The 26774-nt window shown below is 42.8% G+C and overlaps 1 protein-coding gene across 6 annotated transcripts; it reads right to left on the bottom strand.

The window, feature by feature from the left end:
- Positions 1-2158: 2158 nt before the first annotated feature.
- scube2 (signal peptide, CUB domain, EGF-like 2) lies at positions 2159-25361 on the bottom strand. Of its 6 annotated transcripts, none has more exons than XM_046345716.1 (23): positions 25204-25361; positions 24542-24658; positions 24140-24289; positions 23732-23866; positions 21999-22124; positions 21770-21886; positions 20927-21016; positions 20178-20294; positions 18880-19002; positions 18357-18473; positions 17861-17983; positions 17356-17472; positions 16974-17063; positions 16643-16765; positions 15151-15321; positions 12623-12829; positions 6368-6538; positions 5432-5599; positions 4977-5138; positions 4523-4720; positions 3983-4135; positions 3700-3779; positions 2159-3510 (listed from the first exon to the last, which is right to left on the bottom strand). In XM_046345716.1, exons 1-23 carry the CDS (start codon positions 25289-25291, stop codon positions 3364-3366), a joined length of 3090 nt encoding a protein of 1029 aa, XP_046201672.1. In that variant the 5' UTR covers positions 25292-25361; the 3' UTR covers positions 2159-3363. The 6 variants fall into 6 exon arrangements, with proteins under 6 accessions (XP_046201672.1, XP_046201673.1, XP_046201674.1 ...); XM_046345717.1 differs by having other exon boundaries at positions 12623-12826; XM_046345718.1 differs by having other exon boundaries at positions 24164-24289.
- Between the last annotated feature and the right edge of the window lie 1413 nt (positions 25362-26774).

Below are 26774 nucleotides of genomic sequence, written 5' to 3'. Positions count from 1 at the left end.
ATTGAGTTATTGCACACGTACGTTCCCTAACGGAAATATGCAGAGGCCAATAGGATCTCCCTAACTCGTGTTTAGCTATGCCCAACTCCTTGCTTGTTCTCCCCACTATTACTTATTTGTTCAGATTGGAAACGACAGGCTGTGGCATTGGTTTAGTTATGCAAATCTTTGGTACGGGCTAGGGTAGCCTCGTCGCGAACCAGGCTTCCCGTGACAACGACGTGATTTTGGAGGATCAGAAGTCTAGAGGCTTACTACATTTTAACCCTCTTATTAAAAAAACCCAGAAGAAACTAACTCAATGGCTACAGAGGGACTTATCGTTAAAAGGTAGAGTCCTAATAACCAAGGCTGAAGGTATCTCTAGACTAACATATGGTGCTCTATCTTTATATCTTGACCGTAAAATAAGCAAGGAGATAGACCAGATGCTTTTCAACTTTCTTTGGAGAAACCGTACCCATTACACTAGGAAAACTGTTGTAATGAACACTTATGAGAATGGTGGACTGAATTTTCTGGATTTTACTACTTTAAATAATACTTTCAAGATCAATTGGATAAAACAATTCCTAAGAAGACCCACTTCTATCTGGAATTTTATTCCTCATCATATCTTCTCTACTTTTGTTGGCCTTAACTTCATGTTGTTTTGCAATTATAATATTGACAAAGTTCCAGTGAAACTTTCTGCTTTTCATCGGCAGGTTTTCTTGTCATGGTCCTTAATTTATAAACACAAATTTTCTCCACACAGATATTATATATGGAATAATCGGGATATATTGTATAAAAATACCTATCTGTTTTTAGAATATTGGTTCAGAAATAATATCCTATCGATCAGCCAACTGGTAAATGCAGAGGGTCTTTTGCTCAGTTATAAAGAATTCTTATCACTTTACAAGGTCCATGTAACACCTAAAGATTTTGCAATTGTTTTAGATGCCATTCCCTCAGGTGTTGCTATGTTATTCAGGAACATGTCAAGACCTGACCCTCAGAGCCTACCTTCTATTGACCCTGTTGACTCATCAGTAGGAAAGATTTGTTTCTCTTTTGGTCCATTCAACAACAGAGCGATACGATCCTTATTTCAGCAGGATGTTGTATCTATACCTTATGTCATGCCTTATTGGAATGGATTTATTGATAATATCTGTTGGAAAAAAGTTTGGATGTTGCTACAAACATACCTACTTGTTAACAAAATTAAGGAAGTTTCCTTTGAAATTATTCATAAATATTATCCTGCCAACCACTATATGAAGAAGTTTAAGGAAAACATCAACTCAAATTGCTCCTTTTGTAATGACCACCCAGAAACAGTTGTGCATCTTTTTTGGCATTGTATGCATGTAAGAAAACTGTGGCAAGACATCAGTAGGTTTATAATTGAACACATTTATGAAGATTTTACACTATTGTGGAGAGATGTACTGTTTGGATTCTTTACATACAATAGAAATAAGCGGAATCATTTTTATGTAATTAATTTCATTATTCTTTTGGCCAAATTTCATATACACAAATGTAAATTTACAAACAGAAAACCACATTTTCGTATCCTACAAAAATAAATTGAACTGTATTTTAAGATGGTTAAATGCTCTACTAACAAAAAAGCTGTTAGAATTGTAAGTATATGCATGTCCCTTAAGGTCCTTGTGTAATTGTAATGTGATATTGTACCCCCTAGCTCGATTGTCCATTGTTTGTAATCTATGTATGCTTGTGTTCCCTCGTGTGCTTTATGTATTGATTTGTTGTTAATAAATAAAAAATATAAAAAATATATTTTTTAAAGACGTGATTTTGGAGGTATGGCAACGCGAGACTATGGTAAATTTAGAGTAGGGTCATCCCAAGGACGCCTGATAGCATTAACACTTCTGTTTTCTTACTGTCTCTGATTTCCCAATGCCTCTGATACAGTGCTGAAAATATAATCAATGTGAATTTTAAGTAATTACAATAGATGACAGTGTGGCAGGCAATTTGTTGTTTAATTCAAGAGCAAAAACAATTATAACTAATGTAACACAATAACTTATGTTATAGAGCCTATATAAAAAACGACATAATTAATGTATTATTTGGATTTGGACATTGTTGCTTATATTGAAAATAGCATATCAGAAAGTAAAAGAAGTCAAGCAAAAGAACAATTATGTTTATTCACTTTATTTACAACATATTATATGTACAAACATAAAAATATAGACATACATTTATCTGCTAAATCATAAGTGAATAGAGCAATGCTATTTCACAAACCTCTCGTTCCATATCTGGAATGTATAATCTCACCTGATCCCCCTCATATTGCTCTACATTTCTAGTCACACCCTCAATAATCTCACTTCTATGAGTAGTGAAAAGTAGTCTTTGGTAGCTGTTTGAATGATCATAGTGAAGAGCTAGTCTTGATCCATGGGCATCTGTTGTTCACTCAAAGCCCAGTGGCATGGAGTATTCATTGTCCAGTCATTTTTAAAGTACAACTATGTTTTCAGGACAGCAAAAATACAGGTTGTGAAGGGATGTGTCGATACTGCACACATGTCAGGAATGCAGTTAACTACAATACGTTAACATTTTAATCTAATACTTTTTACACAATATACAATACATTCATAAGGATAATTTATTTTGTGGTATCACAATGCTTTAAAGTTCCCACCATCAGGTCACATTTGTGCTATATTCTTTTCTCATATTCAGGCATATTTCTGTCAACAATTCTAATCTAAATGTGAAACATGACTTTAATAATGTATGTTATAAGTATACACTATCTATGTGGTTGACATTTAGCATAAACCTCAGTTCACTTGTTATACATAATCAAGAGTCTTTTCTCATCCGCTTTCTATGCTATTGGTGAAAGTTCCATTTACCATAATTATTTTCAATATGTTGTTGTTACTCCCGTATGCAAATCGAAGCTTTCATGAATTTAAATGCTAACAATCAAATCAGCTTACCACTTCAAGCTTTATTCCTGAGACTGAAAGTTTAAAATCAAAAGGAAAAGACAAAGTCTGTCTAAATGTTGCAATGCTCACGCACAGGGGTGTATGGAAGTATCAGAGATAGATGTGGTATCGAAGTACAAAAAACTTAGCTCTAGAGTGTAGACCAGATGTGATAGCGGGAGCTGACACTTGTCTGCACCATGACAGTCCACTGCCCACCTATTCCCAGAAGGTCCAATTGAAGTCCATTTGAGGAAAGTGTCTGAGGCCATCACTCTTAGTCAACTCTAGACTCAGTCAGTCTCTGTGCAGACAGGAGAAGTAAAGGACTCTTTTCTCAGGAGTATCCGAGATATCCACAAAGCAACTTGATGATAGTGCCTTCTTAAGGGCGAAGGAATCTCAAGACTTTAGAACGTAGAAATCGGATGAAGGATTTGGGGAACATTTCTCTTGACTCCTGTGCTGTGTAGTTGAAGAAGTTCTGTGGGTGGGCCAATACATCAAACAGTGCCTTCATAAGCTTCTTGTCCTGAGAAGAAAATGTCAACCAAAAATTAGTACAGGTTGGAGTTCAATCTCAGACAGAGCCAACAATCATCTGACATTTTTACGTTGGTGCTCAAGTGAAGTTTGCATCCTGAATTTCTTATTGTGTCCACAAGAGGGTAGTATATGGCAGACAAAAGCTTTTTCCACAGGAAATACATGAAATCTTTACCTTGAGAATTTCTTGGTGATTTTCAGAGGCATATAATCTTCCATCTCTGACTATATCTTCAATGAGTTCCTGGTAGTCCTCTGAAACATATATCATATATAAACATACCCAAGAGTATATTTCTATATTATTTGTGCAATTGGAAGTAGGTGACAAATTTGTGGTATTATGTAGACCTATCCAGACTTAAAATTCCAAATTAAATAATAATTCACAGACACTTGATCCATTGTTTTAAAAATTTTTAAATGTCAATATTTCCACCATTAAGGATGTCTCTTACCATCATAGGTCACATAAGGGACTTGGAAGCCCTTCCCACTGTTCCCTTCATTCGATTTAAACTGTATCCACAGCCTCTTGGAGCGGGAGGTGAAGGCAATAGGCCGTTCATAGGTCTGGCAGGTCTCATAGGTCGTCACAGAGTTGGAGAGAGCTGTGAATTGAGGATATGGTCACATTATGACAAATCAAACACTAGCACCATTCATTACTCTGGATAAGAGCGTCTGCTAAATGACTTAAATGTAAATGTAAAATTACTCTGAAGGTAGCCAGATCTAATGGTCTATTAGAAGCCCATAGTAACCCCCATGATCTCTGAGAGGTGCTATCCTATTATGCAGAACCTCCTACCAACACTGCCACCATCTTATAATGCTAAAGACATTCATCACCAACATCTGGTCACCTGCAGGGAAATCACATTAATACTGTAGCACCATGATAACACCCAGTCACCTAACAAGCTCTAACCTCCAACACAACACACAGAAAAGACAGATGCATGCATGCACGCACACACAGAAAAACAAACACTCACAGCTCTTTCTCATGACCAGGTAGTCTCCACACTCATCCTCGATGGGGAGGAAGATCTCTGGAACCACGATGAGGATTCTGCGCTTGGGCGGTGGGTTGATGGTCCAGGTGCACTCGATGTTGGCTGGGTAGTTCCCTGGGTAGTTGGGAGACTCGATGTAGCCAGTGAAATCTCCCATCTCTCCACCACAGTGTCTGTCTGTGAGGTGACAAGATAGTGTCAAATAGTTTATGTTGCCTTGGTGCTGCGACGCTAATTATCTACAGTAGCATCCCAAAGCAGGACAGGAACAATATTTATTTGAGCACAGTAGAGAAACCTGCATGTAGTTTTAGTTTACTCTATGTGTAGTCATTAAGTACATCTAAAGTGTGAAGCCATGAACACACAAATACATACACATGCACACACAAACGTACGCATACACAGACAACTCTTGTGTGAACATACATACTTTTGCACTGCATGATATTGGTGGAGCCATCAAAGTCGGTGGTGGTATTTCCTGGGCAGGAGATGCAGTAATTCTGACCAAACTCCATCTGATACGTTCCCATGGGACAACGGATACAGCGGTGTGTGCTGGTGTTGTAGTAATGTCCTGGTGAACACTGGACTAAGGGAGCAGAATGGAGTGTACCACGGTTTAGCACCTCTCAAACACCAACATACACCAACATAAACCAATGTAGTATATTTACATAAAACAGAAACTGCAGGAGCGTTCCCTTAAAAATCCAGAGTGTCTTCCAAATGCCACCCTATTCCCTATATAGTGCACTACTTTTGACCAGGGTCCTTAGAGCTCTGGTCAAAGTTATACATTGTGTAGGGAATAGGGTGGCATTTGGGACTCACATCCAGACTTTATAGGCATAACTACATGGGATGGATAAGCTGACCCCTCACCTTTGGTCTCACACTCCTGGAAGGACACGGCACCATTGTGTTTGGTGACCAGGTTTCCTCCACAGTGGAAACAGGAAGTGCGGCCCACCTCTGGCTGGTAGGTACCCAGGGGACAGGGCAGGCAAAGGATGAAGCCATCATGGGAGAACTGACCAGGGGGACATTGACCTGGGAAAACAACAGAGGATTGGTCAGAGGGAAACTTGTTTTACTCAGTCTGCTCAAAGCATCATTCCCATCGTACATGTGGTCATTTAGCAGACAGACACTCTTATCCAGAGTGACTTAAAGACGAGCACTCTACCACAATAAGACTAAGGCCAGGAGAGCAGATGTCAGTGGAGTGATGTAACGCAAGGACATTATCTACCATGGAACAACCTCTCTCATATCTCCTGACTGACTTGAACAAACTGTCTCTCCCCATAGCTCTTTTTTGTTTAGTCTATTGGTGGGGAAAGCAGGAGATGGGATCTGTGGCTTAGCCACAAATAGGCTGTGATAACAGTGTTTGGGGGGGGTGAAAACATGGTGGCCCCTTCTTCTCTTTATTCAGGAGTGGGCAGGGGCCGGGTGTGGCAGTTGAATTCAAACAGGGCTTGAAAGTTCCGAGGCTTACACAACTTTATACAAAGCAGAACATCTGCCTGTGGGGAGATTTTGATCAGGGTATCACTCCTTCCTGTGTATTTCATATATACTCATAACAGGATGTGATTCTGACTGGGAGACTAGTTTTAAGATCACTTTTTTAAAAGATCCAACCATGAGGGAAAACTAAGCCAAGGTCTTTGAAGGAGCTCAGTGTATTTTGCTGCAGTTATCTTTATGATTATTATGGTTGATTAAGTAAGTGTCCAAGGTGACTCATGTCTCATGTCTTGTACACAGTTAGGAAATACATGATTACTCATATCCTCAACTCTTGAGCCTTACCTCCACACTCAGAGATATTCCGCGCCCCAACCGACCTGGTGCTTCCTCTCACCTCTGGCCCTGGGCAGACCTCGCAAGAATTCTTCCCCTCTTCATCTTGGTACATTCCAGCTGGACACAGAACACACCTTCCCTGATCCCTGTCATAGTACGTTCCAACAGTGCAGCTCACTAGCAAAAAGTAGAAGAATGAGGCAGATTGGCTAGATAATAGGGATGCCACACACACACACACACACACACACACACACACACACACACACACACACACACACACACACACACACACACACACACACACACACACACACACACACACACACACACACACACACACACACACACACACACACACACACACACACACACACACACTGGCATTCAAGCCCACCACAAGAGGCCCAGTGTTAAGCTGCTAAAAAGGCATTGCAAATCGACCTGCTGCAGTTATGCACAAATAAAGACATAAGAGCGCTGAGCTGCTCTCCAGATGCTTTTGTGTCCCACATCAAACAAGTTCTTACACTTCACATAACACCGGTGTGCATTGGGGAAAGAACTCTACATACCATCCTAAGCACCCTCACCTCTACCAAAGCACACACAGAGCCAGTCAAAATGAGTGTTTGTCTGTTATCTCACAAGAGCGTGCAAAGCCTGATTACAGGGATGCACACCATCAGCTTTCATTTCCCCTTTTCATGTTTTACTTTGTAGAACAACGTCTCTAATTTATGTTTGAATTATTGTGTGTCTGGTGATGTCAAGAACTTCTTAAAGGGGGAAATGACATCTAATCATCTCACTGAACAGAGAGCAGTGAAGTGAAACCATTTTGTGTTTTCATAAAAAAATATCCTTCAGGGAAATCTAAGTAAGAAGAGCTTTTCAGGAGAGAACCAAACATAATGAGTTAATGAGGAACACACAAAGCCTTTAATGCACATCCATTATATGTGCCTCAGCAACTTGATTTTCTTTGAGAAAGAAAATGTAATTCTCTCAAGAGCAGTTAATTTTTTCTGCCTTTTGTTTATCCTGAATGACCATGAGGAGCCACCGTCGCATTGTCTCCGCCAGCTTTTATTTGATGGAGAGAGCGAGAGAAGAGAAGAGAAGAGTGAGAGAGAGAAAAAACCTTGAAGCCTTTCAAATGCAGAGGCACTTCTATAGAGTCCTCGAATTGATGGCCCCAAAGAGGTTTAAAAGACCTTTCACCTCTATTCAAGTATTTGATGACATAGGCAAACACTATGGTATCACAATGGTAAGGAGCTGAACCCAATAAAAGGGGTCAGAGTTCTGAATCCACCCATTCTGCCTGCCCCAATCACTTCTTGCGCCTATCAAGCAGAGGCCCAAACAGCTGATGCTAATTAATTCCCATGGTGTTGCTGAAGTCAATTCTCTGCAGCAGTTTAGTGGCTGGGGTCATGCAGAGTGGCCCTGACTGAGGGGGGGATATAAGCACTCAAACTCCCAGCTTGAATCAACAGCACTTCCTAATCATCTCCAATGTTAAAATGAACATGCACTATTTTACGTAACAGAGATCAGGAGAATACTTGTACACAGGGTTTCAGACACACTGGCAAGTTTTGCTGTTGGCTATTGTTTTTTTTCATAGTAATACAGTTATTCTGCCCCATTAAGTGGTCTGAAACTAAAGTCCAACATACAGCTGATTCTTATACTGGGTTGAGGCATACGGAAATGCAAATGTTGTTGTTGATCAGTCATGAATGATTTAAATGCAGCAAAAAAAGAAACGTCCCTTTTTCAGGACCCTGTCTTTCAAAGATAATTCGTAACAATCCAAATAACTTCACATATTTTCATTGTAAAGGGTTTAAACACTGTTTCCCATGCTTGTTCAATGAACCATAAACAATTAATGAACATGCACCTGTGGAACAGTCATTAAGACACTAAAGAGGCCTTTCTACTGACTGAAAAACACCAAAAGAAAGATGGCCAGGGTCCCTGCTCATCTGCGTGAACATGCAAGGAGGCATGAGGACTGCAGATGTGGCCAGGGCAATAAACTGCAATGTCCGTACTGTGAGACACCTAGGATGGCAACAACAACTGTCTGAGTTACACCAGGAACGCACAATCCCTCCATCAGTGCTCAGACTGTCTGCAATAGGCTGGGAGAGGCTGGACTGAGGGCTTGTAGGCCTGTTGTAAGGCAGGTGCTCACCAGACATCACCGGCAACAACGTTGCCTATGAGCACAAACCCACTGTCGCTGGACCAGACAGGACTGGCAAAAAGTGCTCTTCACTGACGAGTCGCGGTTTTGTCTTACCAGAGCTGATGGTCGGATTCGCGTTTATCGTCGAAGGAATGAGCGTAACACCGAGGCCTGTACTCTGGAGCGGGATCGATTTGGAGGTGAAGGGTCCGTCATGGTCTGGGGTGGTGTGTCACATCATCATCGGACTGAGCTTGTTGTCATTGCAGGCAATCTCAATGCTGTGCGTAACAGGGAAGACAACCTCCTCCCTCATGTGGTACCCTTCCTGCAGGCTCATCCTGACATGACCCTCCAGCATCACAATGCCACCAGCCATACTGCTCGTTCTGTGCGTGATTTCCTGCTAGACAGGAATGTCAGTATTCTGCCATGGCCAGCGAAGAGCCTGGATCTCAATCCCGTTGAGCACGTCTGGGATCTGTTGGATCAGAGGGTGAGGGATAGGGACACGTCTGGGATCTGTTGGATCAGAGGGTGAGGGCTAGGGACACGTCTGGGATCTGTTGGATCAGAGGGTGAGGGCTAGGGACACGTCTGGGATCTGTTGGATCAGAGGGTGAGGGCTAGGGACACGTCTGGGATCTGTTGGATCGGAGGGTGAGGGCTAGGGACACGTCTGGGATCTGTTGGATCAGAGGGTGAGGGCCATTCCCCCAGAAATGTCTGGGATCTGTTGGATCAGAGGGTGAGGGCTAGGGACACGTCTGGGATCTGTTGGATCAGAGGGTGAGGGCCATTCCCCCAGAAATGTCTGGGATCTGTTGGATCGGAGGGTGAGGGCCATTCCCCCAGAAATGTCTGGGATCTGTTGGATCGGAGGGTGAGGGCTAGGGACACGTCTGGGATCTGTTGGATCAGAGGGTTAGGGCCATTCCCCCAGAAATGTCTGGGATCTGTTGGATCGGAGGGTGAGGGCTAGGGACACGTCTGGGATCTGTTGGATCAGAGGGTTAGGGCCATTCCCCCAGAAATATCTGGGATCGGTTGGATCGGAGGGTGAGGGCCATTCCCCCAGAAATGTCTGGGATCTGTTGGATCGGAGGGTGAGGGCTAGGGACACGTCTGGGATCTGTTGGATCAGAGGGTGAGGGCTAGGGACACGTCTGGGATCTGTTGGATCGGAGGGTGAGGGCTAGGGACACGTCTGGGATCTGTTGGATCAGAGGGTGAGGGCCATTCCCCCAGAAATGTCTGGGATCTGTTGGATCAGAGGGTGAGGGCCATTCCCCCAGAAATGTCTGGGATCTGTTGGATCAGAGGGTTAGGGCCATTCCCCCAGAAATGTCTGGGATCTGTTGGATCAGAGGGTTAGGGCCATTCCCCCAGAAATGTCTGGGATCTGTTGGATCAGAGGGTTAGGGCCATTCCCCCAGAAATGTCTGGGATCTGTTGGATCAGAGGGTTAGGGCCATTCCCCCAGAAATGTCTGGGATCTGTTGGATCAGAGGGTGAGGGCCATTCCCCAGAAATGTCTGGGATCTGTTGGATCAGAGGGTTAGGGCCATTCCCCCAGAAATGTCTGGGATCTGTTGGATCAGAGGGTTAGGGCCATTCCCCCAGAAATGTCTGGGATCTGTTGGATCAGAGGGTTAGGGCCATTCCCCCAGAAATGTCTGGAATCTGTTGGATCTGTTGGATCAGAGGGTTAGGGCTAGGGCCATTCCCCCCAGAAATGTCTGGGATCTGTTGGATCAGAGGGTTAGGGCCATTCCCCCAGAAATGTCTGGGATCTGTTGGATCTGTTGGATCAGAGGGTTAGGGTGAGGGCCATTCCCCCCAGAAATGTCTGGGATCTGTTGGATCGGAGGGTGAGGGCTAGGGCCATTCCCCCAGAAATGCCTTGGTTGAAGAGTAGGGTAACATCTCACAGCAAGAACTGGCAAATCTGGTGCAGTCCTTGAGGAGGAGATGCACTGCAGTACTTAATGCATAGGTGGCCACAGCAGATACTGACTGTTACTTTTGATTTTGACACCCCCTTTGTTCAGGGGCACATTATTCCATTTTTGTTAGTCACATGTCTGTGGACCTTGTTCAGTTTATGTCTCAGTTGTTGAATCTTGTTATGTTCATACAAATATTTCCACATGTTAAGTTTGCTGAAAATAAATGCAGTTGACAGTGAGAGGACGTTTATTTTTTTGCTGAGTTTAGAATGAAAAAAAACTCTGATTAAACATAGGAGATATTTCACCAGTTGGTTTATTGGAATACTGCCGGGTACTATATAATGAGATTCATAACGTTCACAATTTGGTTAGAGAGAAAGAGCGCTAGATATTTTATGAGTGAGGAATAAGAAGGCATTGCTTTCTCTCAGTACTAGTGAGGCTGAGGCCATGTTGTTTGGAGGATTTCTCTCCCAACTGAAGCAGTGAGAACAAGCCCCAATGGGATTTACAATGGAGTGGGCAAACTGAAAGGGTTAAACTGCACTTAGTGAGCTAAACCAGGGGTGGAGGGGAAAATGTTGCTCCTGTATAGAGCTGGGGGTTACGGCTCCCTTTCAGCCCCACTTCCAAATGACATGTCTACACCCCTGCCTGTCCACTGGTCTGCTTAATGATCATCTGAAACTAACTGCAGTGTGGGAATCCTACACACGGGTAACTTTACTCTTCTGAGTTATTTTTTGTTTTACGACTTAAGATTTACTTATGAGGTAAGTCATATGAAACACAAAAACAACAAGCAACAAAGCTACAAAGCAAAATCAACAGCTAAGGGTCATTTGAATCCAGCACAAAATGTTAGTCTCCTGTTATTTGGAGGTAGAAAGAAACGGACACCAGCGAGAGTTCACTTATACCTTGGATTAAGGGATGCTTGGTTTGTAAAACTGTTAGACTATTTCCCTCTTGTGTGCAAATCAATACATTTAACCAGCTATGGGCAGTCTTTATTCCTAAAAAGCTCTATGAACCAGAATGGATCAAACACCACCCTTCCCCCACTCAAACCCCTCCACCCTCACACACTCAACCCTCTCCACCCTCACCCCCTCAACCCCCTCCATCCTCACCCCCTCAACCCCTCCATCCTCACCCCCTCAACCCCCTCCATCCTCACCCCCTCAACCCCCTCCATCCTCACCCACTCAACCCCCTCCATCCTCACCCCCTCAACTTCCTCCATCCTCACCCACTCAACCTCAATAAGGATGGGGGAAAGAGAGGAGAGCTCTGGATCAAGACAGAGGCAGGCTAGAACAACTTTGAGAGGTCGGTCTACAATAGTCTTCAGACCCCTTAAATATGGTGGCTTGGATCAGATTCAATCATTACAGAGTTAACGGTGGACTCTCTTCTACTGACCACACTGAGACAGCGAGGCAGAATGCAGCAGCAGGCAGTAGGCTTACTATGCTTACTGTGAGGCCCTGAACTGGGGCCACGCAGCTCTCTGCTCCCCTCCCCTCCGCCAGAGAAAACACATGCCAACTCCTTTCCACTGCTGATGTTGACAAGGTGCCATTAAAGCTAATAGACTTTTCCTCCATTATGGCTGTAAAACTAAATAGGACCAGCGGAATCAACAGCAAAAGTTAGCGGCTGCCATCACACCTTCTGTTGCACTTTATCCCACGGAGATGCTGGAAGATCTCCTAGCTTTGCGAGCCAGTCAACAACGGGCTCTCTTTTCTCCGTGCGAGCACTCCCCATATTAGCTCATTACAGCATGTCGGCAGCCAAATATGGCAGTAATCTGGCCGACACCTGCTCCAAATCCAATCATTAAACCAACCTGTCTAAATATATCTTGCTGGCATGGCAATGACTATGAGCTGCTCTGTGTGGGAGCCAGGACTAGACTCCAGGGGTGGCTCAGATACAGGCAGAAACAGATACAGGTAGATGCTCAAGATGCTACTCATTTTATACATACATTTATACCTAAATCCTATGATACTCAGAACACTCAAGATGCTACTAATTTTATACATACATTTATACCTAAATCTTATTATACTCAGAACACTCAAGATGCTCACTCACCACACTTCCTGTCCACCAGTACCTGCCCTTTCCCACAGTGTTCCGGCAGGTCCACCGGCCGCGCCAGCCTCTTGGCCAGCTCGTAGTTAGAGCCAGCGAAGTGGAGGTGGAACTGCTCCCGGTGGATGGACTTCCTCAGGGTACGGATAGTCTTCCTCAGCCTCTTCTCTGAGCGCCGGCGCACACAGCCCAGGTCACAGCTCTCTGCTGAGAGAAACACCAGATACCAAAACTGTCCTTGCAACGCAATGAGACAACAATAAACACTCAAACAAAACCACACACACATACCGGTACTAAAATAGACAGACACACACATACCGGTACTAAAATAGACAGACACACACATACCGGTACTAAAATAGACAGACACACACATACCGGTACTAAAATAGACAGACACACACATACCGGTACTAAAATAGACAGACACACACATACCGGTACTAAAATAGACAGACACACACATACCGGTACTAAAATAGACAGACACACACATACCGGTACTAAAATAGACAGACACACACATACCGGTACTAAAATAGACAGACACACACATACCGGTACTAAAATAGACAGACACACACATACCGGTACTAAAATAGACAGACACACACATACCGGTACTAAAATAGACAGACACACACACATACCGGTACTAAAATAGACAGACACACACATACCGGTACTAAAATAGACAGACACACACACATACCGGTACTAAAATAGACAGACACACACATACCGGTACTAAAATAGACAGACACACACACATACCGGTACTAAAATAGACAGACACACACATACCGGTACTAAAATAGACAGACACACACATACCGGTACTAAAATAGACAGACACACACATACCGGTACTAAAATAGACAGACACACACATACCGGTACTAAAATAGACAGACACACACATACCGGTACTAAAATAGACAGACACACACATACCGGTACTAAAATAGACAGACACACACATACCGGTACTAAAATAGACAGACACACACATACCGGTACTAAAATAGACAGACACACACATACCGGTACTAAAATAGACAGACACACACATACCGGTACTAAAATAGACAGACACACACATACCGGTACTAAAATAGACAGACACACACATACCGGTACTAAAATAGACAGACACACACATACCGGTACTAAAATAGACAGACACACACATACCGGTACTAAAATAGACAGACACACACATACCGGTACTAAAATAGACAGACACACACACATACCGATACTAAAATAGACAGACACACACATACCGGTACTAAAATAGACAGACACACACATACCGGTACTAAAATAGACAGACACACACACATACCGATACTAAAATAGACAGACACACACATACCGGTACTAAAATAGACAGACACACACATACCGGTACTAAAATAGACAGACACACACACATACCGGTACTAAAATAGACAGACACACACACATACCAGTACTAAAATAGACAGACACACACATACCGGTACTAAAATAGACAGACACACACACATACCGGTACTAAAATAGACAGACACACACACATACCGGTACTAAAATAGACAGACACACACACATACCAGTACTAAAATAGACAGACACACACACATACCAGTACTAAAATAGACACACACACACATACCGGTACTAAAATAGACAGACACACACACATACCGGTACTAAAATAGACAGACACACACACATACCGGTACTAAAATAGACAGACACACACACATACCAGTACTAAAATCGACACACACACACATACCGGTACTAAAATAGACAGACACACACATACCGGTACTAAAATAGACAGACACACACACATACCAGTACTAATATAGACAGACACACACACACATACCAGTACTAAAATAGACACACACATACCAGTACTAAAATAGACAGACACACACACATACCAGTACTAAAATAGACACACACATACCAGTACTAAAATAGACAGACACACACACATACCAGTACTAAAATAGACACACACATACCAGTACTAAAATAGACAGACACACACACATACCGGTACTAAAATATACAGACACACACACATACCAGTACTAAAATAGACAGACACACACACATACCAGTACTAAAATAGACAGACACACACACATACCAGTACTAAAATAGACAGACACACACACATACCGGTACTAAAATAGACACACACACACATACCAGTACTAAAATAGACAGACACACACACATACCGGTACTAAAATAGACACACACACTTGTGTACATATCCATTCCAACACACAGACACCAGAACATTTGATCAACCACTTGCTCCCTCAGAATACAAGAGAAACCTCCAAACCTACACCTTCCCCAAAGATCCCACCACCTCAAAACACCACGTCAAAACAGGAGATACTTTAACATGTTTGGCTTGTTAAGTGACGAAAAGCAAGAGCAGAGAGAGAATCAGGAAGCAGAGTGTCAGCCAGAGGACTGGGGTCACAGCAGGGCAGGGCAGAGAGACCAACCTGTTACCTCCTCTAGGTTCACATCCAACTCAAACTCAGCCGTGATGGAAGAGCCCTCCTCCTCGTAACCCGCCTTCCTGCCGTGGCGGCTCCGCATCCGGGGGCCAGACGAGCTGCAGCGCAAGCGCACATAGCTGAACTGGACGTTCTCCGTGAAGGGGGACCTGCTGTCTGTGAACACGACCAGCCACACAGGACATGGACACGCACAAACACATGCATGCACGGAGACAAACACACACACACGCATGCACGGAGACAAACACACACACACACACATGCACGCATGGAGACAAACACACACACACACACATGCATGCACGGAGACAAACACACACACACACATGCATGCACGGAGACAAACACACACACACACACATGCATGCACGGAGACAAACACACACACACACATGCATGCACGGAGACAAACACACACACACACACACACACACACACATGCATGCACGGAGACAAACACACACACACACACATGCATGCACGGAGACAAACACACACACACACATGCATGCACGGAGACAAACACACACACACATGCATGCACGGAGACAAACACACACACACATGCATGCACGGAGACAAACACACACACATGCATGCACGGAGACAAACACACACACACACACATGCATGCATAGAGACAAACACACACACACACGTTACTGAATAACTATATGGTGTATAACTGGTTAACTGTAGCAGGTAGAGTGAGGATAAAACTTAATTGGAATGTCATAACACTTAAATCTAAGGAGATTATATCCTTTGTGTGGTTTTATTTTTTATTTAACCTTTATTTAACTAGGCAAGTCAGTTAAGAACAAATTCTTATTTTACAATGACGGCCTACACCGGCCAAACCCTCCCCTAACCCGGACAACGCTGGGCCAATTGTGCACCGCCCTATTGGACTCCCGATCACGGCTGGTTGTGATACAGTCCGGGATCGAACCAGGGTCTGTAGTGATGCCTCTAGCACTGTTCAAGTACTGATGTTTCTAATCATTCTTTAAAAAGCAGTGTGTGTATCCTGTTAAACATGCACTCTTTTCCTCCTGCCCTTTTTGTTGCCTTTGGACAGGGGGGTAACGAGAGGCGAATGGGAAAAGTTCCCTTTTTATTTGAACACCAATGCCGGAACTCATTGTAGAAAATATTTTATCCAACAATCGGAAGTCTGTTTGATTGATAGCTGGGTAAGGGCCAAGTGAAAGGAATGCTATGGCTAATTACGTTTTCCCCTGTCAATGCCATCCAATGTGCAGTGCTGAGACATTCAAAACATTTCAGACCGCACTACTTCCCCCCACGTATTTCTTTCATATTTAGCTCACTCCCAGTTTACTACAATCTAAGCAGCCTCGGGGTTTGGTTCCTGTTATCAAGTTTGTTGCATGATATGTAGGCAGTGCCAGGTTAATCTGCATTGTTTTAATGAATGAGGAGCTGTTGGACATGTTAGAAGCCTCTGTACCTGAGTGAGCTGCGTTCAGGCTCTCCTTCAGTCTCTCTTGACTACGTTTCAAGTTGCACTTTCCTGTGCCAGACTTAAAAGTGGCTGTGGTCTTAATTCGAAGGACACTTGACATTTCTGGTCCTACGGTACAAAGGAAATAATAGCACATTGTTAACCTTTGATAAAAAAGAAAAATCCCTTGACTTCCATATGTCTATAAATGAAAATGCGAATACTGAAGACTTGATTTGGTATGACGTTGTTTTGTCTTTATATGTTGTGTTTCTGGTTGTTTAGGTCAGGCTGGAGTGACAGAGGCTGATGCAGACCTGTGATGGTGTGTACTTGCCCAAGCAATATGAGCCACTTCCATTCCTTTGTGCTCCAGCCAAGCAGGGCAGAGGCATTCCACAGGTCACTGTATAAGAATCCTCCGTCCCTGTAAACGCACACAGGGGCATGAGACAGGCCACCAAAGACAAAAGGCAGAGCCACAAAAGGCCTGGTCGCCAAAAGCAAACAGATGGGTGCTGGAACATGAGACAGCGCTGCTCTGCAGACTGATAGTAGTAGTAACTCAGTTTGTGTCCCAAATGGTACCCTATTTCCTGTATAGGGCACTACCCTTGACCAGAGCCATGTGGACCCTGGACAAAAGTTGTGTTATATAAAGGGAATAGGGTGCCATTTGGGATGCAGACCAATAGTAGTAGTAGTAACTGATAACTCACCACTGGTGATGTGGACCTGGGACTGGCAGGTCAGGTAGCAGCGGTCACCTCCCTCCTGCCTGCTGCAGTTTAAGGTCGGTTTAGAGGGGGGCTTTGTTGCTGGGAAACCCTCTGCCTCTAGATGGAAACCATAACAAACTCACAGGTAAAGTGCAGACTTTGGCCGTGGTAGACAGACAGACGGAGGAGGGTAGAAGTTGTGAGAAGTTGTGGGAAAAGAGTGAATTCTATCCAAGGAAAATAAGAAAATGGGAACTCCAGCAATTGCCTTTATTCTACTTTTGTCCCAGGTTTTAAACCAAAGGCCAGAGAGAAAAACAGAGAAGTAAAGAGAAAGAGAAGAAAATAACTCAAAGTATCTCCTGTTTTTAGTCCCCAAAAGTTTCAAAACATACATGTGGTACACATGTATGATTTTATGTCAAAAACAGTTGACCAAAAACTTTTATCACAACACACCCCAAACCGTCTAGAGCCCCCCAGGCCTGAAGGGGCACTGTCTTACCGATACAATCCTTTTTGTTCCAGTGTAGCTTATAACCAGGGTGGCACTGGCACTCAAACCCACCCATGGTGTTCTCACAGCCCTGCTCACAACCTCCATTGTTCACACTGCACTCATTTATGTCTGAGAAGAAAACAGGGAAAACATCCATATGTTATTCGCAGCATCTCTCACCTCACCTCATTCACAAAGCAGCCATTATTTTTTCAGCAAAAACGACTAAAAACACCACAATGAACTATTCAGACTGGTGTGAAATGGTATAGATGGTACCAAAGCCCTTTCACCATAAGCATAATACCCTATACACATTAGTTTATAGAAAACCCAAACATGAACTATTCAGAATGGTGTCAAAGCCCTTTCCCCATAAGCATAAAACCCTATACACATTAGTCTATAGAAAACCCAAACATGAACTATTCAGAATGGTGTCAAAGCCCTTTCCCCATACCATAAGTATAATACCCCATAAGCATTAGTTTTATAGTCTTACCTCCACAGTGGGCCAGTCCATACAGGGTGTACCCTTTGTTGCAAACACACTCAAAACCACCAGGGGAGTTCACACACGTGTGACCACATGTCCTTTCGAAATAACACTCGTCTATATCTGTCATTAAAAGCAGAGGGATATTCTTTTTCAATTTAAGGTAGTAGAAATTGGGTACAGCATGGTATCACTAGGTGATGAATTGTGGCATTGTCTGTTGATAATTAATGGTAGAGACAGCAGCATCTTAATGACAGGTTGTATCAGAGGGATGAAATCAGTTTGTACTAAACGTTAAGCTTTAAACTAGCACATGTTAAGGATCTTCAGAGGAATCCTTCAAGTCAATACTGGCAAACCGTTCAGCCTCCCACCCTCTCTGTCTTATCTTCCAAGCAGCACCTACACAGAACAACAACTCAGTATACTGTGCTGTCCCAGCCCCTTCCCCAGATGTAGGGCAGACAGGCAGGAGAGTGAAGAGAAGAGGCCTACCCTGGAAGGAGAGTGAAGAGAAGAGACCTACCCTGACAGGAGCGCTCGTCAGTAAGCAGTTTGAAGCCCTTCCAGCAGTTACACTCAAAGCTGCCGATGGTGTTCCTGCAGAAGTGGTCGCAACCGCCGTTGTGCAGCTCACACTCATTAATGTCTGTGAGAGGCAAATTATAAAACTGTTATTATTCAGACAAACATACACTCCCCTCCATATATATTTGGTCAGAGAAGCAATTTTTTAAAATGTGTCTCTATACTTAGGAGACAGTACATTATGTCAGCTTTTATTTGAGGGTATTTCGATACATATCTATTTAACCATTTAGAAATGAAATAACTTTATGTATCTAGTCCCCCCATTTAAAGAAGTCATAAGTATATCACTTTTAGTGTGTTAAAGTTGTCAAAAGGTTAGCATTTGGTCCCATATTCCTTGCACACAATGACTACATCATGTTTTGCCATTTGTTTTTGTTTTGTTTTGGGTTATGTTTTGCCCATTAGGAACTGAATGGTGAATAATGTCTTCTGACATTTTGGAGTCACTTTTATTATAAGTAAGAATAGAAGATGTTTCTGAACTTCTACATTCTACATGGATGCTGCCATGATTATGAATGATTTGTGAATAATGATTACAGAGGCAGAAAGAACAGTCTCACTCATCATTATTCATAATTCTTTCATGATTTTTCTTAATCCTGGCATTAACAGGATTAATTTAGTATTCAGAAACATATTATCTACTCACTTAGAAAGAAAATTACTCCAGTCATCATTCAACCATTCAGTTCCTGTTAGGCAAAATATAACACAAAACTCAACCAAAACAAACTCCAAATGCATCCAACGAGTTTGTAAAGTCACAAGCTTGATGTAGTCATTGCGTGCAAGGAATATGGGACCAAATAATCAACTTTTGACTACTTTTATACACTATAAGTGAATTCGTCCAAATACTTTTAAATTATTCACATGGAGGACATTTGATACATAAACCTGACATTCTGTACTGTAGCCTCATATGAAACATTTGCTGGAGTATAGAGCCAAATGAGCCAAATGAAAAATGTTAGCTTCACTGTCCAAATACCTATGGAGGGGAAATGTGAAGCTTGTTAAGTAAAATTACATTGAACTGAATAATAAGAGATGGAGATGAAGATGGCCTGCCACCAAAATGGCACCTATTCCCTATAAAGTGCATTACTTTTGACCAGAGCCCTATGGGCCCAGGTCAATAGTAGTGCACTAAATAGGAAATAGAGTGCCATTTGTAACTCAGACATAGAGATGGAGTTGAGGTTCTTGGTGGACGGCTGGTCTGACCTTTGCACGTCTTCCCGTCAGGCTGCAGAGTGAAGCCCACGGGGCAGCTGCAGCGTACCCCCGTGGATGTGTCCTTACACGTGGAGTCACACCCCCCGTTATTCACCGCACAGTTCTCTGAAAGGCCAGAGTGAATAGATTCAATGTCAACATGCTGCTGCTGTGTACTATACTGAATGAAGGGTTATAAAATGCCTATACATTATGTACTGTCGTTACAGAGCTATTGCCAAAGTCTGGTTTTTAACCCTACCAACAGACATTGAGTAAACAACAGCATTAGTCCTAGACACTGAGCTAGCAACCCAGTCACATACATACAGTCAATACAGTGTTTTACTAGGTGTGAACATTGACACAGAACACCATGACTGACAGTGCTATACATTGGGCAACCCAACATTATCCCCATCCTAAACGGAAGGAAAACGTGAAATGTACCACACTGTCACAAAAGCATATTTTTCAGGGGAGGAATCGGGCGGTGAGAATGTGAGGGTCCATAGTCATTTCACAGTTTGCTCGAAAGCCTATGGAATGCCTTGGTTTACTGGGCCTTGCTCTTCTCCCCTCTGAAAAACACCTCTGGCTGATTCCTGGCAGTGTAACCCATGGCAACGAAAGTCATTCAAATAGTCCAACTGACAGAATCCTCTCAGTAGCTGAGTCTGTTTGGTTTTGTTATTTTAGTGTTGTAAAAGTATCAATGGGTAATAACAGTGGAATTTGTGCAATTATACAATTATTACCCATGAGCAGTCTGCGTTTGACACGTTTGTCCACCTCAGTGAAGGACGTGGCGTTGTGATCAGAGCTCTCAGTAGTTGTCTCGTCCCGCTCTGTAATACAGACAGTGGGTGACGTGAGTAACAGTCAGTAACCTAACCAACAGAATACACGTAGATACATACACAGTGTTTTAGTCTAACTAAAATAAACACAGGTCAACATTTAAGAAAATGGTTTGCACCAAGTTGCCTCCTGTTCTGTTCTGTCTGCTGATGCACAGTAGCTGAATTGCCCAGTGCACACCTTGGTGGTCCCCTGGATGTTTTTCTGTGTTCCTCTCTGGAACCAGAAGCATGGTGACACCTGAGACATGCAGTTTGGCTGTCTATGCGTGTGGCAGATAAGACAGGAGATGGAACTGTGAGATGGAGCTGGAGACAACTCAGTGATAATCCTGGACCCCACACACACAGTAGCGCCGCGGGAGAAACAGATACTACCCACAGGCCTACTGTACGTCTCCTTCCTATCTGACGGCTGATGCTTATCATATCCACCGGGTGCAAATGGAGGAAATACACACTCGCTGTCAGGAGAGATGGCAAGCTCCTCAAAAGGATTGCCATTTCATCCACAGGCTCAAGATGTGATCCAGGTGAGTTTCAGTGGGCGAGAGTAACAAAAAGGATGAAGAAGTGTACAGATGGAAATATCTAGAAGGATCCAGTCCATTTCACCATTATTGACTAGGTCATCTGGTTTGCTATATGTAGAGATGCTTACAGGGGAGGAATCGGGTGGTGAGAAAGTGAGGGTCCATAGTAGTATGTAAGTAGGCCTGGATGTGGTTGGTCAGCTCTTACCTACACAGGACCTGCCGTCAGGGTGCAGGGTGTACCTCACATGACACCTGCAGATGGGCCCCTGCTCCATGTCCTCGCAGGTGTGCTGGCAGCCCCCGTTACCATGGTTGCAGGTCACTAGGCCAATAACACAAAACTTGGGTCAATTCCAAAGTTCAACTCATGTGTTATCTAAACAAAACTCTTGGTTGAGCTGGCTAAACGATCAATCACAAAACTTCACACATACAGATGCAGCCTCTTTGGTTCTTGGCCAGCTCGAATCCTGGGCGGCACTCGCAGGCCACTCCTCCCTTGGGTGTCTCCTTGCAGATGTGAGCACAGCCATGCTCTTTATTCATACAGCTAAGACCCTCTGGGAAAGAGAGGTTACACTTTACATTAAGTGTCTCCTATACCTGGGTAATAACACTGTAATTACACTACTCACAACAGTGTATTCACATGTTGTTACACATAGTACATGGTAATGAAATACAGATGCAAAACAACTGACACTGCACAACACCAATGATGTCTGATGATAGATTATTGAAGACCCCTGACTAGAAATCTGACACAACCCTTTGGGGCATGGCCCAACAATAACACTTCCTCGAGAGGGCTGATGCATTCAGCTGACATGCAAGTGCAGTGGACCCCTCAAATGTGCAACTCCAAATGGACTGGGCTGACATAGCTTTTTCAAGCCATGTCAAAAAAAAGAGGGGAAAGAAAACCAAGTGGCTGGGAAAGGACAAAGAGTAAAGCCCACTGGCAGAGGCAGAGAGCTTTTCCCTGAAGGAAAACAGAAACAAAGCTAACCACCAACACTTTGAGTGGACACTCAGATAAGTACTTTATTTAATCAGATTTTACCGAGGTCAATCTACATATTCATATACTTTATACACTGAGTTGACAAAACATTAAGGACACCTACCTAATGTTAAGTTGCACCCCCCCCCCCCCACACATACACACAATCCTTGTCTCAATTGTCTAAAGGCTTAAAAATCCTTCTTTAACCTGTCTCCTCCCCTTCATCTACAGTGATTGAAGTGGATTTAACAGGTGACACCGATAAGGGATAATAGCTTTCACCTGGATTCACCTGGTCAGTCTATGTCATGGAAAGAACAGGTGTTACTAATGTGTTGTACACTCAATGTAGGTTTAGGCAGTAAGCCTCATATTTGGAAACTACTGATCTGAAGTAGTTCCAAAATTGACAGATGTCCATAATGTTCTGTACACTCAGTGTGTATGGGAGTCAGAATCACACTATTATTTTCTATCCTAATACCATCATTGGCCTTTTCCCAGGTCACTGTAGAGAGCAGCTCCTTTATTCTTATGCTGCAACGGCTGAGTGGATGTGCTGGTAGGATTCGTAACTTTTCCAAGGGAAACCCAATGTAGTCAAGAACCTTTGGATCTCTTCATTGAATTTAGTGAGAATAAAACAACAATACGTGTGAGAGCTTTATTCTAATGTAAGACACAGGCCACAAAGCCCAAGTGTTGCAGTTATTAACTTGTTTTGTTCTCTGGGACACGGGGCTCCTTTTCCCACAGCATGGGCCCTTTGGAGCCCGACTGCTCTAGATAATGCCACAGAGAGGGGACCGATTTAACAGCTGTCATCCATCATTGTGCTGTCAATCACACTCTTGTATGTGAACATTCGGGAATTAGCTCCATAATTCTCTGCTGTGCCCTGGACACAGCTTAGTAGCCTACCTTAACACAAACACACATATACACATACACACATAAGGACGCACACACACACACACACACACACACACATAGACTGAGACACAAACATACAGAAACATGCATGGACTGAGACCCAACAGACATGCATGCACACACACGCACACACACAGCCACAGAGACACACATACTGTACATACACACATTTGAAGGTGGGAAGGAGAGTTGGAAGCCATCACAGGGCAGGTATTCAGGGGTACTCACCCACAGAGTGGTGGATACATGTGTGCTGGTTGTCACTGAGGAAGAAGCCCTCTTTGCAGCTGCACTCATAACTCCCCATGGTGTTGACACATGTATACTGGCACCCTCCATTGTTGAAGACACACTCGTCCACATCTGCAGGCAGAGCCAGGACATGACTTCTCAGAACAATGAAATAGCTGGATGAATGTCCATGAATTCCTAGGCTGTCTTCATGAAAACTAAATAAATATTACAACAAATCTCGATTTACCTGGCTGCCACACATTGTTCAATGGTCTTAGCAGAATAGAAACGAATTCCCTATTGAAATTATACACTTTTAATGCCACCTTAATTCACCTTATAGGCCTAAAGTTATATCTGCGAAATGATTGTCAAACACTCAATACATCAAATGTTGTTTACCTTGTAGTCTGAAATGTATCTTACCAAGACAATTATGTCCATCGTGCGCTAAATTGAATCCATCATGGCAAGTGCAACGATAATTGCCTGGTATGTTGTTACATTCGTGTACACAGCCACCATTGTACTCGATGTCGCATTCATCAATGTCTAAAAGGGAGTCAAGTCGAGATTGATGAATGTTTGCCATTTGAGCATTTAATGGAAAAGGGTCCTTTCAAACAATGGGCCACATCATTTAAATAAAAAGTCATGCATTATGACAAGGTATATGATATATCATCAAAATGTCATTGAAACTTGTCTTGAAATCCAAGGAACTATTGGTCCAAATAATTCAAATGTGGATCCCAATACAAAAGGAAAGGAACAAGGAATTACAGAGCTAGAGGAGATAATTACCTTCACAATGTTTACCGTCGCCTTTAAAGCCTACTTTACACGAGCACTTGTAAGAGGCTTGGGTATTTTGACAAATAGCATCAATGTGACATCCATCACTTCCTTCTGCGCATGCATCTGGATTTGAAATCCACATTATGGCATAAAATGTTACCAGAAACAGCATTTCGTTATCTGTATTTTAGTCATGTACATTAAGATTATGATATTAATGTGGTCCTCATTAAATTCCCAATATTCAATTCAACACTGAATACTTTCAGTTAAATAGGTAAACGTCTAATTCGCCAGGTTCTGAGTACTAAAGTTAACAAAACATTGATCCGATTGAACCTGATCCACTACTAAAATTAAGAAAGAATACAAGTCAGGACCCATTCCTTATCATTGGTACATTTGTTATTCATTTTATCTGAAAACAAGTGAGTAGGTTGGTTCAAATGTAGGACTTCGTTAAAAAAGCAAACAGACAAAAGAGATTCATCAAGTTCCAATTTTTACAATTGAAGCCAAAACTGAGTGGGCAAACTATAATAATGTAAAACAAAATAAAGTCTGCCAAGTAGTTGGAAACTATACATAATTTGAAAATAACAACAACATGAGCGCAAACACTCTTATAAAAGTGCATAAAAACAGCCTTTGAAACTCATACAACGCACCTGGATTCTCTAGAAGAGCGGCGATTTGACGAGTATTTAACAAGAGCAAAAACAAACAAAAGTCCCTTGCACTGCAAATAGCTCCCATGGTGATATGATCCGAGTTTTGGAGGTGTCCTTAAAAGGACGCGTTTGCTCTGAAGTCTTGACCAAGTGTCCGCCTCATTTTCATTTTAGCCTGTCAGTCGGCTTCACGAGTGGATTTGGAAAGAGAAAAGAATTTACGTGTGTGTGTGTGTGTGTGTGTGTGTGTGTGTGTGTGTGTGTGTGTGTGTGTGTGTGTGTGTGTGTGTGTGTGTGTGTGTGTGTGTCTGAGTGAGAGAGAGATAGTGTCTCTATTATTTTTAAACTTTATGAGTGTAATGCTTACTATTGAGTTCTGATTGTTTATTTCACTTGTGTTTATTATCTATTACCCTTGTTTTGGCAATGTGAAAATGTTTCCTATGCCAATAAAGCCCTTTACTTGAATTTAGAGAGAGAGGGAGAGAGTACTGAAAACAGAAGCAATTGAGAATATTAGATAAGGCTGTATAACTGATTTTATAACCATACAATTATAGCCTAAAGTATTTTAAGTAGGCCTAGGAAATGTGTCTCTCTTCTGGCTGGACGAAAAGAGTGGTTCCCGAAATATTGCTTAAAAGCCTGACTTTGTAAAATAAATGTAACTCCGCAAATCTGCACTGTGCCCTGTTCTATGTTCTTTTTCATCCTCCTGTTGTATGAGGCGGGCATCTCTGAATGCCCAATCCTCGAAATAATGGTGGCCATAAATTATCCCATCGTATTTCACACTTGACTGCTCCAGAATTGTCTAGAGTCTTTGTCGGCGATCAAAGTGTCATCCTTTGAAATCCGTCTGTTGTCTAAAACTCGTTTTTGTTGAAATAGGAGCTCACGCAAAGCTGCGTTGAATCGCGCTCATCTTTATCCAAGTGAATATAATTTCACATATAAGATCTAGACCATTACACCTCCGAGTTTAAATGAACGTAAGTTATTTGCTTAGAACTTACTATTGGTTCATACTGATACTTCCCAAGTGCGAAACTCGGGTTCATTCTTATACAACGAGTTGGCAAATCTTACATTTCCGAACATGGTTTAAGCAAGAGATGAATGAGACATTGAATAGGCAATCGACATTGGAATGTGGATTTATGCTGCGTCATGTCATAATCTCGGGACCTCAAGAGTTAAAATGAAAGTAAATTATTTGCCTGGAGCTTCCTATTATTTGATTCTGGTACCTTTCGCCTGACGTGAATGCGGCTTTATATTGAAGAAGCCTTCATGCGAGCTAATTTAGGCGCCTTTGTGTTCAACACCAGAGGCAAAATCGAATATTGAGCTGAGCGCCTTACCCGCTCAATTTTCAATTATCCGAATGAAAATGAGAGGTTTGGGCAACAGACATTCTGTGCCTCGTAGGCCCACCTGTGATCATTGATTCTGCGCACTGCTCCCGTGGGGCGCTAGCCGTACTTTCATAAGGTGGGTTGGCATTTCTGATATGCCTAAGAGTACTGGCAACGAAATTAAAATAGTTTACTTGTGAGCTATTATAC

This window comes from Oncorhynchus gorbuscha, linkage group LG04 (assembly GCF_021184085.1).
Source record: "Oncorhynchus gorbuscha isolate QuinsamMale2020 ecotype Even-year linkage group LG04, OgorEven_v1.0, whole genome shotgun sequence".
NCBI classification, from domain to species: Eukaryota; Metazoa; Chordata; class Actinopteri; order Salmoniformes; family Salmonidae; genus Oncorhynchus; species Oncorhynchus gorbuscha.
Note: the sequence above shows the minus strand (reverse complement) of the source record. Positions and strands in the feature narration are given on the sequence as shown.